The sequence below is a fragment of the Muntiacus reevesi genome, chromosome 3 (genome assembly GCF_963930625.1).
Source record: "Muntiacus reevesi chromosome 3, mMunRee1.1, whole genome shotgun sequence".
NCBI classification, from domain to species: Eukaryota; Metazoa; Chordata; class Mammalia; order Artiodactyla; family Cervidae; genus Muntiacus; species Muntiacus reevesi.
The window spans coordinates 129,517,468-129,531,232 of record NC_089251.1 but is presented as its reverse complement, the minus strand read 5'-3'; the positions used below and the strand labels follow the sequence as shown (position 1 = coordinate 129,531,232).

General features: G+C 49.9%; 2 protein-coding genes across 9 annotated transcripts in view; both read right to left on the bottom strand.

The window, feature by feature from the left end:
• NHEJ1 (non-homologous end joining factor 1) overlaps positions 1-5,027 on the bottom strand; it is a 90,086-nt gene extending 85,059 nt beyond the window's left edge. The window contains exons 1-3 of one of the 2 annotated variants that reach the window (XM_065930547.1): positions 4,920-5,027; positions 1,808-2,079; positions 666-878 (exon numbers count right to left, since the gene is read on the bottom strand). In XM_065930547.1, coding sequence (XP_065786619.1) covers positions 666-878; positions 1,808-1,984 — 390 coding nt within the window. In that variant the 5' untranslated portion in view covers positions 1,985-2,079; positions 4,920-5,027. The remainder of the gene's footprint in view (positions 1-665; positions 879-1,807; positions 2,080-4,919) is intronic. The other variant, XM_065930548.1, reaches the window with a different exon arrangement.
• Positions 5,028-6,283: 1,256 nt separating this feature from the next.
• SLC23A3 (solute carrier family 23 member 3) lies at positions 6,284-13,349 on the bottom strand. 7 transcript variants are annotated; one of them, XM_065930540.1, is made up of 12 exons: positions 12,470-13,333; positions 12,198-12,355; positions 11,996-12,093; positions 11,738-11,811; positions 11,210-11,391; positions 10,770-10,893; positions 10,511-10,625; positions 9,476-9,729; positions 8,874-8,979; positions 8,398-8,565; positions 7,265-7,360; positions 6,284-7,170 (listed from the first exon to the last, which is right to left on the bottom strand). In XM_065930540.1, exons 1-12 carry the CDS (start codon positions 12,632-12,634, stop codon positions 6,884-6,886), a joined length of 1,827 nt encoding a protein of 608 aa, XP_065786612.1. In that variant the 5' UTR covers positions 12,635-13,333; the 3' UTR covers positions 6,284-6,883. The 7 variants fall into 7 exon arrangements, with proteins under 7 accessions (XP_065786612.1, XP_065786614.1, XP_065786616.1 ...); XM_065930542.1 differs by having other exon boundaries at positions 12,198-12,262; positions 12,470-13,332; XM_065930544.1 differs by having other exon boundaries at positions 10,770-10,862; positions 12,470-12,604.
• Between the last annotated feature and the right edge of the window lie 416 nt (positions 13,350-13,765).

Below are 13,765 nucleotides of genomic sequence, written 5' to 3'. Positions count from 1 at the left end.
TACCAGAGTGATCTTAATAAATTACAAATCGGATCAGGTTACTGCTACTGCTAAGTCACTTCAGTCGTGTCCAACTCTGTGTGACCCCATCCCTGGGATTCTCCAGGCAAGAACACTGGAGTGGGTTGCCATTTCCTTCTCCAATGCATAAAAGTGAAAAGTGAAAGTGAAGTTGCTCAGCCATGTCCGACTCTTCGTGACCCCATGGACTGCAGCCTACCAGGCTCCTCCGTCCATGGAATTTTCCAGGCAAGAGTACTGGAGTGGGTTACCATTTACTTCTCCAGGGGATCTATCGAACCCAGGTCTCCTGCATTATAGGCATACGCTTTACTGTCTGAGCCACCAATAGGCTATATTGTTTTAAATCTGAACACCCAACAATTAGCCCACGGTAGATGCTTAATAAATGTTCAATAAATCAAGTAATGACTAAAGATACCCAGCATGTAGACCCAAACTCTGCTTCTTTTGTAAGGAAAAGATATACAGGTCAAGAAATCTTTATGCCTTCTTTCCAGTTAAGAAAAGTTTTCTAATTGGAGAATTTCAAATGGGGTTTACAAAGAAAAAAAAAAACAGTACCAAAAGCTTCAGATGAGAAGCTTTGAGAAGAAGGAGCAGCTGGCACCCCTTTCCCTACCCCATGTTCAAACTGCACTTACCAGCGAAGGGCTAGCTAGGATGCAGTGGAAATTCCAATAGAATGGGAGGCCAGAAAGCTCACTCCGCACCCGTAGTATCAGTGCCTCTGCCACACGATCACAGGAGAATGTAGCCGTGCCAGGGCAAGAAGCATCCTTCAACAACGGGCGAAGCAGATCATCCAAATGACAAAGAAAAGCCTCCGGAGGAGCAGTCAGGCGCTTGTTCAGCTCCTAAAAAGACAGCAGGGGTTGTACAGAGTGAGAATGCTAAAAGGAAACTGACTCCCTTGTACACGCATGCTAAGTCACTTCAGTCATGTCCGACTCTTTGTGACCCCGCCAGGCTCCTCTGTCCATGGATTTCCCAGGCAAGAATACTGGAGTGGGTTGCCTTGCTTCCTCCAGGGGGCCGTCCCAACTCAGGGATTGAACCCGGGTCTCTTTTGTCTCCTGCATTGGCAGGCAGGTTCTTTACCACTAGCACCACCTGGGACCCCCTCACAGGTAACCGCAAAGGAAAGCTCTGGTTAACAGGAAGACAGTGGGCAGGGGACTTCCCCGGTGGTCCAGTGGGTTAAGAATCCAGCTTGCAATGCAGGGTATACGGGTTCAATCCCTGGTTTGGGAAGATCCCGAAACTTGAGGGGCAAGTGAGGGGCCCGTGCTGAGGGGCAACTAAGCCCGTGTGCAGAAACTGCTGAGCCCGTGCACTCTGGAGCCCACACGCTGCAGCTAGAGAAGACCTCAAGCCAGAATGAAAGATCCCGCATATCACAACTAAGACCCGATGCAGCAACGTAAATGAAGACATGTTTTTAAAAGAGAAGACAGTAAGTAGGAAGAAGAGGAAGGTGAGGGAAAATAAAAACATCAGAACAGGAAAGAAGAAAACAATTCTGACCTACTTCACAATTCTTCCTTCTACTGAATACACTACAGAAATATACCCACATCCACACCCACACCCATCTTTCCACATGGAAAGATCCCAGGGTTAGAGGCGGAAGTGCAGAACACTGGGGGCAATTGTTTTATCCTGATTTGACCTTCCTTGGCAACCTATAGGCCAACAAGCTGGGAGATGGTAAGGTTCCCTGACCTTCACTAGGGAAGAAATTATGTCCACTGCCACCCACAGCAGTACTTCTCTTCACACTTACCTTGGCTCGCTGGCTGATTACACTAGTGTCCACCTGTTCATGCCACACCTGTTGAAGGTCTGAAACCAGCAAGGCATAGCCCTGCCTGGTGATATATGCCTTGACCAGGAGGGAGTTCTCAGCAAGCTGTAGCCATGCCCATGGCTGCATCAGTAGGCCTTGCTCCAGTTCCTCCATCTGCAGCAGAGTCTTAATTTAGCAAAGTGCCTCCAGGGTCCTGCAGGTCTGACACCACTCAGACAGTTCTGTATCAAATATGCTTTGTGAAAATCCTAAGAAAACAGAAGGAATGGATTTACTTTCTTCCCCCTCTCCTCCACTCTCCCGATAAGTAATAAGCTGAGCATCAATCTTACTACGTCTGTTCGCTAAAAATCTATCCAGAATTTTGACAGTTTTTTTCTCATATTAAATTCCTAGAGGATGTAAAATATCTCCTTCTTCTATAGCATTTAAGCCTCAATAAATGGGTACTAGTATTTCTGCTTTCCAATGGTAAAACAATGTGGAAACCTACACCATTCCTGTCACATCTTTATCACATTCCTAATAAATATGTCAGTGCTATCCTTTCCCAGAATTTCCAAAAGAGAAGAAATTGTTCTTTTTTTATAAAACATCTTAAGTGTCATGAGCAGGAAACTCAAATTATTTGATCATTATCTAAAAACAAAACTCTGGAAGCTCTCAGAATTTTAAATATGTGTGTATGTGTGTGTGTGTGTTTAGTTGCTTAGTCACGTCTGACTCTTTTTTTTTTTTTTTTTTTTAATATTATTTTATTAGTTGGAGGCCAATCACTTTACAACATTTCAGTGGGACGTCTGACTCTTTTTGACCCTATGGACTGATTGTAGCCTGCCAGGCTCCTCTGTCCATGGGGATTCTCCAGGCAAGAATACTAGAGGTGTGTATATTCACTAAACATACATATATTCCCTAAGTTACTGTATGCATATATATATATATATATACACATTTATATGTACCCAAAATACATTTTCCCCTAAATATAGATACATTCTCTAAGACAGGGATTCTTAATCTAGAGTCAATGCATGTAAGTTCTCTGGAATTTTGCTTATAAAAGCAAAATTTGTGCATAAATGCATATACCCATTTGGAGGGAAGAGGTCCACAGTTATGGTCAAATAAAAAGCTAATAACTCCATGTCCAGAAGCAAAGAGAAAAGTCCCAACTCCATTTCAAGAAGAACCTGAATGACCTAAGAAGTCAATATAAGATACAGAACATAGCAAAGGTAGAGACCATGAAATAACTCCACTTCCCTCATTGCCCACCACCCCTCCCAAGGCACTACCACCAATGATATCATGCCCTGCTGAACATCCTGGAAGCCAATCTTTCCACTTCAGTAACTAAATGTGTAGCCTTAACCTAACAGATGTTCAGTAACTATGGCTACTTTATAGGCAGTTTGATCATTTTTCCTGTGGGTTAAAAAAAAGTGATAAAGTGAAATTCTATAAATACAAACTGAAGTTAGGGGAGGCAGATCTTTAAGAATATAAAGATAACAATGAAAATCCTTGGATTTCATTAATATGGTTAACATGGCTCTGTTCTTCCAGTCATTTTCATCTCAATCTAAGCCATTATTCTTCCAACCATAACCTACTGCAGCCTTGTAACATAATTTGTACAGTCACTAGGCAGGTGAAATAGAAATGCACGTATTGTGATTTTTATCTGCAGCCTCAAAACCTTCTGTTTGGAGGATGGTATTTCAGTCACATTTCCCCTGCTGTTCCTACTGGGAGAAGATCTGGGAATGACGAAGCCAGTCCTCACCAGGCCACAGTCCCACTTTGCCCAAGATCACACACCTCAAGTCCATCACAAAGAGCAAGTCACCAAGCCCTTCTCTCCTTTCTAGGCACTCCCCAGGGTGCACTCTCAGTCACCAAAATTGGGCTGATTATCTGAGCCTGTCACTTCAGAAAGCCTGGATGCTCAAGACGCTCACACTATATGGTGTTTTGTGGGCGGGGGAGGAGTTTAAAATGCAGCTGGGGGGGCGGTCAACAAGCCCCCCAAAAAGGTTTGAGAAATTCAGCACTACACCTAGAGTTAGCTGCTCCCACCACACACATCCAGTTCTGAGGCCTCAATATCTCAGCTTTTTATTTCCTTCTAGGATGACTTCACATGAACTAGACTCACCCCTTTATTATTCTTTTTTTTTCTTCTAATAATTTTTTATTGAAGCATAGCTGATTTACAATATTATATTAGCTTCAAGTGTGGTGGTGGCGGTTTCGTCGCTAAGTCGTGTTCGACTCTTGCGACCCCAGGGACTGTAGCCCGCCAGGCTCCTCTGTCCACGGGATTCTCCAGGCAAGAATACTGGAGTGGGTTACCATTTCCTTCTCCAGGGAGTCTTCCCGACCCAGGAATCGAATCCGGGTCTCCAGCATTGCAGGTAGATTCTTTACCTACTGAGCTATGAGGGAAGTCAAGTGTACACCTGTTATAATTACTGAACGAAGGAAGGGGAAGTCCGGAGGGCCAACAGCGGAGTGGGGTTGCCTAAGGTGGGTCGGCATGAGCCCCTCTAGGCGCAGTTCCTCCGCCATCCTGCAGAGGGCAGCAGAAGGCCAACGACCGGCCGGACTAGACCCCGCCCCGCCTCACCCTTCGGGGAGAGGGCGGACCCTGCCTCACTTTACCACAGCCCCACCCCAAGAGCCCCGCCTGGTGGCAGCCAGTTTCCATTCGCCCTCGCTAGAAAGGCCTTCCAGTCCGCGTTTCTACTTTTACAGAGCCGGCTGCGTGAGGCATGGCTCCCGACTCCCCAAGGGGCAACAAGGCCAAAAACCGGCTGCTTCCTCGCAGCAAGTTGCCGGCTAGGCGTAAGTACCTCCACAAACCCCGCCCCGCGGCCGGGAGGCGAGCTGCGCACGCGCGGCCTCCGCCACCCACCCGCCCATCCCCGGAGGCCTGGCCCAGAACCTTGGTCGCGCGCTGGTACCTCCTGGCAGGACACTTGGGGGGAGGAGGCGCTATTGCCAGGACCAGCCCGCAGGGCCCGAGAAGTCTCTCACTGCCTGGCCCCGGCCCTGGCCCGGATTAGAGCTCGACCCCACCTACCGTGAGCGGCCGGGAGAGCTCTCACCCTCCCCGCGGCAGGCTGGCCCGCCCGCGCCAACGAAAAGGCCTAGAGTAGAAGCATTTCCCACCCCCACTACAGGGAGGTGGGGTCTTGGGACACTGGGGCGGAGCCCAGGCCTGATGTGGGCGGGACATCTGGGCCCCAGGAGCCGATAACTGGAGTGCTCCGAGCGGAGGGCTACCGGTGCCCGGAGGCCGCCCTGGTAGGGAGGTGGAAGGATAAAGGCACTCCTTAGAGTTGCCCAGCTTCCCTGGGGCCTCAGACAGTAAAGAATTGGCCCGCAGTGCGGGAGACCAGGGTTGGGAAGATGCATCCCCTGGAGGAGGGCATGGCAACCCACTCCGGTATCCTCGCTTGGAGAATCCCCATGGACAGAGGAACCTGGCTGGACACAGTCCATAGGGTCGCAAAGAGTAGGACACGACTGAGCAGTCGACTAAGCACAGCACAGCGGAGTTGCCCTAGCAGAGTAGAAAGAATGCCAGACGAAATGCAGGAGAGGGGACCACGAATTTGGACTTGTTGAAAAACCGGAAGTCAAATTTCCGTACCCTACCGTGTCTTTTTTATTGTTTTGTTTTTAAATAAAATGAGGGGCTTGAACTTCACTAGATATTCTCTCTTGGGTCCCACCAGCACGCTAGTTAAGAGATGAGTCTCCCAGGCATACTTCCCCTGGTCTAACCTTATCTTGTACCTCTCCTGCCTCCTTTCTCCCTCCATCCACCGCCATACTTATGCTCCATCACCAATCCAACTCATCTTGTACCTTGTGTAACTTAGTTTCACTCCATCTGGACACCCAAGTCTGAAAAATTCTCCTCATCCATGTTCCACAACCCAAAGTCTTCTTAAGGCCAGCCCCAGTGCTACTTCTATGTAAAGTCCTTCCCACTGTCCTCAATCAGAATTCATTGTTTCTTCCTCTCTGCTCCCCCCCTTTTTTTTTTCTCAGTTCAGTCGCTCAGTCATGTCCAACTCTTTGCAACCGCGTGAACCGCAGCATGCCAGGCCTCCCTGTCTATCACCAACTCCCGGAGTCCACCCAAACCCATGTCCATTGTGCTGGTGATGTCATCCAACCATCTCATCCTCTGTCGTCCTCTTCTCCTCCTGCCCTCAATCTTTCCCAGCGTCAGGGTCTTTTCAAATGAGTCAGCTCTTCGCATCAGGTGGCCAAAGTATTGGAGTTTCAGCTTCAACATCAGTTCCTCCGATGAACGCCCAGGACTAATCTCCTTAGGATGGACTGGTTGGATCTCCTTGCAGTCCAAGGGACTCTCAAGAATCTTCCCCAACACCACAGTTCAAAAGCATCAATTCTGCGCTCAGTTTTCTTTCTATAGTCCAACTTTCACATACATACATGACTACTGGAAAAACCATAGCTCCCATAGCATTCTTTTAATCTTTATTGAAGACTGACTTCCACTTTGGATTTTAATTAGTAATTACATGTCTTTTATTGTTATTGTTTTGATGCACCATTAAGCTTATGGGATCTTAGTAGTTCCCCCATCAGGGATCGAATTCACATCCCTTGCATTGGAAGCTCGGAGTCTTAACCACTGGACCACCAGGGAAGTCCAGTAATTATATGTCTTTTTAAATCATAAGTGTTTGAGAGGGGAGGGACCATGTCTTATCCATATCTGTATTTCCAGGACCTTATATTCAATAAATATCAGTTAAGTGAAGGCTAGGGCTTGAGTATAGATCGTTCACAGACAAAATATCACTCATTCATTCACAGCCCCTGCTCTGGAACAGACCTAACTAAGAAAGGAAAAGGCAAACACACCTATTGGAAAGTGAGACTTTTGGGGAGCCCATGTGAGACACACAAGTACATCCTCTACCTGGGAGAAAGTGGTGCCTGCGATCTGGTTCTCCAGCAAGCTGGGAGGTAGGATTAAACTAACCAGAGTAGGAGTCCTAGTAATTACTGGGACTCTCCTCTGCTAGGCTGAGGGCACTGGTCCCCAAAGTCAGGCAGCAAGTCAGCTATCTCTCCGGGCTCAGAGGGCCCTCTTTCCTCATTCCCAAAGTCTTGGGGCAGCGGGCAGAGGCAACGGAGGGGTTGGGGAATGCAGGGACACAGGTTTTGGATGGAGAAAGGAAGCTCATACTCTTGATCTGCCCTCTCCTTAGACTTCTGAGGCATTGGAGCCTCTCGGGCAGTGAAAGGAGGTGGCAGCCCTTGCCCTAGACCTCGCTCAAGCCGTGTGCCTGCAAAAGACAATGTGGTCAGGTCATTGCCCAACCCAGGGAGTGATGACTTCCTGGCCACTCCCCAGTCTGCCGGGGCCTGGCCTCAACTTACCAGGAATGGTGTTCTCTAGGAGGAAGCCCAAGAGTCCCGCCAGGAAGATGGGCTCTGTGAGCAGTGAGCGCAGTAGCACATCCAACGGGCTCCAGCCTACAAGGGGTTGGGACCAGGCAAGAGGGAGACTCGTCATGACGCTATGCAAAACCAAGGGTCTAATACTTCCAACCTAAGCTTAAGTACTGGATGGAGGACAGGTCTTTCTGAATTGTTCTATCTCCCCCTCCCTGCTTTGTCCCTCTGCTCTTTATTTCCCACACCCATACCCTTCCCACAGGACCCCTGCTTAACACCCTATCTTCTGAGCATCCACGTGCCTTCCAGATATGCTTTGATCATTCCAGGCTCCCTGTCTTTGGAAAGTTTGGTATTAAAATCCCCAGCCTCACTTCCTACTTCTCACCTTCTATGCTCTAGCCTGAGTTCCTCAACTTCAGTACTACTGACATTTTGGACCAGATACTTCTCTGTTTGAGAGAGGCTGTCACCTATAGCTGCCTATAGCTGGGCACTATAGAATGTGTAGCAGCATCTTTGCAACCACTAAATGCAAGTAACTTCTCCCCTGCTTATAACAACGAAAAATGTCTCCAGATATTGGCAAATGTTCTCTGTGGGGCAAAACCATCCTCAGTTAAAATCACGGCTGTTTGCTGAGCTGAGCTAACAAACTAAGTTATTTGCTGCTCCTGGGACATATGCTATGACTTCCTACTTCAGCATCTTTGTTTACTGTGGTTCCTCGGTGGGTAATGACCTTCTCATCAAATACGTTTCAATCTTACCATCCTTCAAGACCAACTCAATGTTACTTTCTCCATAAAAGTTACCCGGATCATCTCCAAAAGAGGCCATCTCTCTCACCGCAGAGCATCACAGCTCTTTATCTGAACCTTTCTAGTTACATTTCTACACATCTCATCTCTTTTACTAGACTGTAAATCTATAGGCACCTTTGTATCCCAAGGAAGCTAGTATGGTGTTCAGTAAATACTTGCTAAACAAATGGACAGACTATTTATCCCCAAGCCCAGAGAAGGGTGTGAGGCCTGGAGTCCAGAGAAACTCAAGCCTTGAGCCCTTGCTTGCCCACTGCCAGGCAACTCCTCTGTCCCTCCCCCTCCTCCCACCTGTGCTCAGTAGGACTTGAGCTTCCCGAAACCACCTCGGCAGCAACAGGGCTGTGAAGATGGAGAAGCCAACAATGAAGACATTCCTCCCAGAGTCAATGTCAGCCAAGTGGAAGCTGGAGAATCCAGTAGACAGAACCACGGCCTGGGTCACCCCCAGCACTCCACCTGTCTCATCCGGAAGTAATCAAAGAGGTTGGGAGAGGACTGGCACAGCAGAGTACTTACTATAGGGTGAGGCAGGTTGTGATGGGCAGAGACCACCAAAAAGCCCAGGAGCCCAGAAGCCCAGTCAGGAGGCTGAGATGTGACTGAGAAAATGAGGGCAGCTGCCACATACTCACAGCCATACGCTAGGGAGGCTTCTCAGAAAGAAAGGGTGTCACCCACAAGCAACCAGCTGGGCCCTGCTGAGGGATCCCGGTTCAATACCAGTGCTGCCGAGACATCCGCTCACCAAGAACAGGCCCACTCACCAAGCACAGGCAGCGGGATGGTGGTGAGGAGCTGGGCTAGCCTTGGGGAGAGCCCCAGCGCCACGCAGAACAGCCCCACCAAGTGGGCCACTCGCCGAGGTCCAGCCTACGTGATGAAGAGACACTGGAACACACCTCCTCGACCACTCAAGCCTTTTGCTTGGCCAACCCCATCTCATCCTTTGGATCCCAACTCAAATGTTACTCTCCCCAAAAGCATTCTAAAGGGCTCTCTCTTACTCAACCCGCTTCCCAGCCCCTGCTTTGTTTTCTTAATAGCACTTATCACTTTTGGAAATTATCTTATTTGCTTTTCTCCTAACGTGTCCGCCTCTCTCTTTCTTGAAGTCCTCAAGAGAACAGGGACTTATCTGACTCCTTTCTCTCTAGAACCTCAGCCCTGGTACAAACACCTGAGGCACAGAAGGAGCTCAGTAGTGATTTAGTGTCTCCCTCACACTCCTAGTCCCCACAACTTCTAAGCATCTCTCTCAATGAGATGGCCGCTGTGAAGAGCCTGACAGAGGGCTGGGCACAGCAAGCCATCGGTTCCCTTCCCTCTTGCACCTCCAGCTCCTCTCCCCACACCCCTGTTCACATACCTGGAGAAGACCCACTGTGCCCACATTGGGGAAGCTGGATGCAGTGCCCATGGGGCTTCCCAGCAGCCCAGCCAGCACACTGCCCAGTCCCTCCAGGCTCAGCCCTCGGCTACAGGCGTGCGGAGGTGGAGAAGGCAAATGCAGCAGCTGGCCACAGAGGGCGTAGCAGCCCAGGGAGCTGGTGGAGGCTGCCAAGGCCATGGAGATGCCTGCAGCCAGAGCCCTGGGTGTCAGCAACGGCCAGTCCCACTCAGCTGGGGAGGGAGAAGGAGCCACTTTGGGGCCAGACTCAAGTCTGAAGCATCCCCCTGCCTGCAAAAACCTGTGACACAAGAAGCCTAAAGGCCCCCTTGTCTTTGAAGATAATGTCTTGGGACAAAACCATCAAACTCAAGGTAAAAACCCATTCATTCCTTTACTGCGATCTACAAGGTCCCTTTGGTCTGACCCTTACCTCTTTCTCTAGCCTCATCTACAACCACACTCTTCATCGTTTCTTTCACTCCAGATACACTGGCCTTTGTTTCAGGCCTTTGTACTTGCTGTGCTGCTGGCCACCTCAGGGCCTTTGCGTATGTTGTTCTCTCCACCTAGAATGCTCTTGTCTCTTGCCTTTCCCTAATAAGCTCCTACTCATTTCTCACATCTCAACTCAGTGATCACTTCCTCAAGAATGCCTTTCCGGGAAATCTCTGGCAGTCCAGTGGTTAGGGCTCCATCTCTCACTGCTGAGGGCCCAGGTTCAATCCGTGGATGGAGAACTAAGATCCCACAAGCCATGTGGCATGGTCACAAAATAATAATAATAAATAAATAAAAATAAAAACCATTAAAAAAAGAACGCCTTTCCTAACCTCTACAATAAAGTCAGATTTTTCCCATTATAAACCTTCATCATACAAGGTACATGTCCTTTGCTGTATCTACTACATGCAATTCTACATTCACTCAGGTAACTATTGAATTAGTATCTGTATTCCCTGACATATTATAAGCTTCCTGAGTGCAGGTTCTGAGTTCCAGGAGAAAGCCTACCTGGGTGAGGCAGCCAAAACCACGGTGCCTTGGTGGGGGCAGACAACTCCCCAGGGATGATGCTGAGACCCAGAAGGGCAGAAACAGTCCACACACAGGCCACTGGGATCAGCACCTGAGGGACAAGACTCAGAAAAGATCCCCTCCCCCAGAAGCCTCCAGAATTCTTAAAGGGGTAGACAACAACCAAGTAGGGGCCAAGTGAGCAATCCATGCCAGCCCTCCTAACTCCAACTGCCCCGCCCAAACCCCCACATACCGAGAGGAACCTGAAGGCCAGGAGGTGAGTATGGGTTGAAGAGGTTGAAGCTGGCCTCCAGGGACGTGGGGGTAGCAGGCAGGAGCCCAGGTGCTGAGAACAGACCACCATGAGCACAATCAGCCTAGAAGAGGGAAGGGGCTTTAGGGGCAAAAGGTAGCTTGACCCTGAGGCAGGGAGTAGAACTGGGAGGGGCAGGATACCACGAAAGGGGGTTCCAGAAAAGAATGCCCCCGTGGAGAGGGATGGAGGGCACCTTGGGGGGTCAGTGGGAGACAAGGTACAAGCCAAGGTGACCAAATGAATCCAGTAAAAGTCTTGGATTCCAAAGCCACAAGTGTTATCCCTGCTGAGACGGCTGCTGGACTGGTAGAGTAGCAGCTCTTTCCTCCCACTCCCACATAGCCCACCAGGCATCACGCCTCTCAGGACTTACTTACAGCGATGCCAGGCCCCAGTGAGTGAAGCAGAGCAGAGCTACTTCCCTGTAGACAGAGAGCCCTGCCACAACCAGGCTGGGGGCCAGCACTAGGGGCCCACAGCGGGGGAACAAGTGGCCAGGACCCCCCAACAGCCCCAGAGTGGCCTGCAGCAGCCCAGAGATCACCACGGCCCCAGACACCTGGTGGAGAGGAGAAAAGGACAAAGAGCAAACATTCTTCTTGATCAAGGTGACCTCAGCCTGGACTTCTTAACTAATTCCAGGGAGTTCGCTGGCATCCTAGTGGTTAGGACTGCAGGCTTTCACTGCCATGGACCAGGTTCAGTCCCTGGTTGGGGAATTGAGATCCCACAAGCTGCATGGTATGGCAAAAAAAAAAAAAAACCCAGCAATTCCAGGAGGGGTTCCCCACCACCACCTCTTTCCCCTAGAGCATCTCAGTTCCTATAAAATGGAAACAAGAACCTCCCCAACCCCGGGAGCACTCTTAGTCCAGCCCTCCTCCTCCACGTCCCTAAGCACGTACCTCTCGGATAGAAGTGTCCCAGAGCTCCAAGCCATGGCAGCCAGGCCCCCCACAGAGGGGCAGCACAAGTGAGGCTGGGAGAAGTTGGGGGCATGGAGAAGAGAGACGGAAACAGGATGGAGAACCATTGCTCTACAGTTCTGGTTGGCGCCTGGCCCTTTCATCATTGCCCCATCTCAACCCTGCACCCAAATCCACCTGTGTGCTCAGAGGAGCAGCCAACCCCACCCTCACCCTGTGCCTTTGCTCTATGCTCACAATTTCCAGGTGTCCGGAGAGCCAGAGGTAACTTCTGACTGGTCAGCACCAGGGCGGGGATAAGAAACTGTAAGGATGGAGCCTGGACAAGAGGCAGCCTGTAGGAACAGCAGGCCTGGTAACGTGGGGCAGTCGCCAGCCTCCCTGAGCCTCGCCTCCCGCCTGGGACCCTATCACCTTCTCTCCAGGGAGTTCCTCTCACCTGCTGCCCATCCAAGTTTGCAGGGAGGTAGACACACCACATGCAAAGAGGCTGGAAGCCAGGAGCTGGGCAGGGGAGAAAGAGAGTCCTCCTGCTGGGAGACTTTGAAGCAAGAGCAAGTGGGAGGTGCAGAGTAGAGAAGCCAACACCAAGATATGCTGTGGGCGATTAGGCAGAAATACATATTTCCAGAGGGTTTCTCATGCCACACCTACACCCTCCAAACACCCTCTTCAGCCAGCAGCAGCAACCCAGGCCCCTCTGCCTCCTACCTGCAGAGCCAGAAGACAGCTGAGGCCCCAGGGAGGAGGCCCGCACAGAGAGGCCCAAGAATGAGAGGGGGGATTTTGGACATCAGGTGGCCGTGGCAGGGGAGCCAGGGTGCTCTGGGAACCCGCAGACTGGAGCTGTATGGCGTTGGGGGGTGACTGGCTCATACTCCCTGCCTTCTGTCTTTTCCTGGCCGCCCTGGGCCAGAGTTAAGTAGGGAGAGAGAGAGAGAAAGAGGTCAGAGTTTGTATGAAGTTAGCTGCCTGGAGCAGGGAGGGGGCGGGAGTGTCAATGAAGCAGAGCGAAGAGATGAGGGATTTAGGGCAGGACGCAGCCCTTTCACCTTTGCCCAGCTCTTGTGCAAATTCCTTCACCCATTAACCGGGGAACCAAGTTCTGAGTCCCTCCCCCTCCCAAGAATCTCCATCTGGGTCTCCTGTCCCAAGATAGGAGTGGTGGGGAGGAAACCGCCCCCTAGCATAGCCAGGGGAAGTTTGATAGACTGTACTACCTCCTCACCACTGCCATTTGGAACCATCACAATTACACAGTAGTTCTCAAGCCTTTTAGGGTCAAGCCTCCTGGACTACCTCAAGAGAAAACATCCCTTTGTCATGTATGACAACTGTAATCACAACTCTGTATACAATGTCCTCATTGTAATATAAAGAAGAAATCAAAGTGATTTCTTTATTTTTAAAATATTTATTTGGCTGCTCCAGTCCTAATTAGGGGAAGCAGAATCCTCAATCCTTGCTGCAGCATGTGGGATCTTTAGTTAGGCGTGCAAACTCTGAAGTTGTGGCATGTGGGATCCAGTTCCCCTGACCAGGGATGAAACCCAGGCCCCCTGCATCAGGAGCATGGAGTCCTAGCCACGGGACCACCAGGGAACTCCTCAAAGTAATTTAAATAATGTATTTCACCATGGGAAAGCTTGGGTCCAACTAAACTGGAAGACAATGAAGTAGCCTAGCGCCCACCCCTCATGTGGAATTGCCATGGATGCAACAGCTACAGTTCCAACTGATACTGGTGCTTCCCTGATGACACGTGTACCATCAGCAGTGCTGCCATTCATGACCCAGTGTTCCAAAAGAGTGAACAAGTTCTTCGTAAAGTGCTGAACAAAGCGTAGATTTAATGTACAGAGATGCATTCCTGGGAAACAGTCTTTTTCCAAATGGGCAAAATCTATTCTGTTTACATGCTTAGAGAAAATAAGTCGTTCCAGGCTCAGATAAACAGTCATACATGATGTCCACCCAGTCATTCAAAAGTTGCCTCGGGAATTCTTC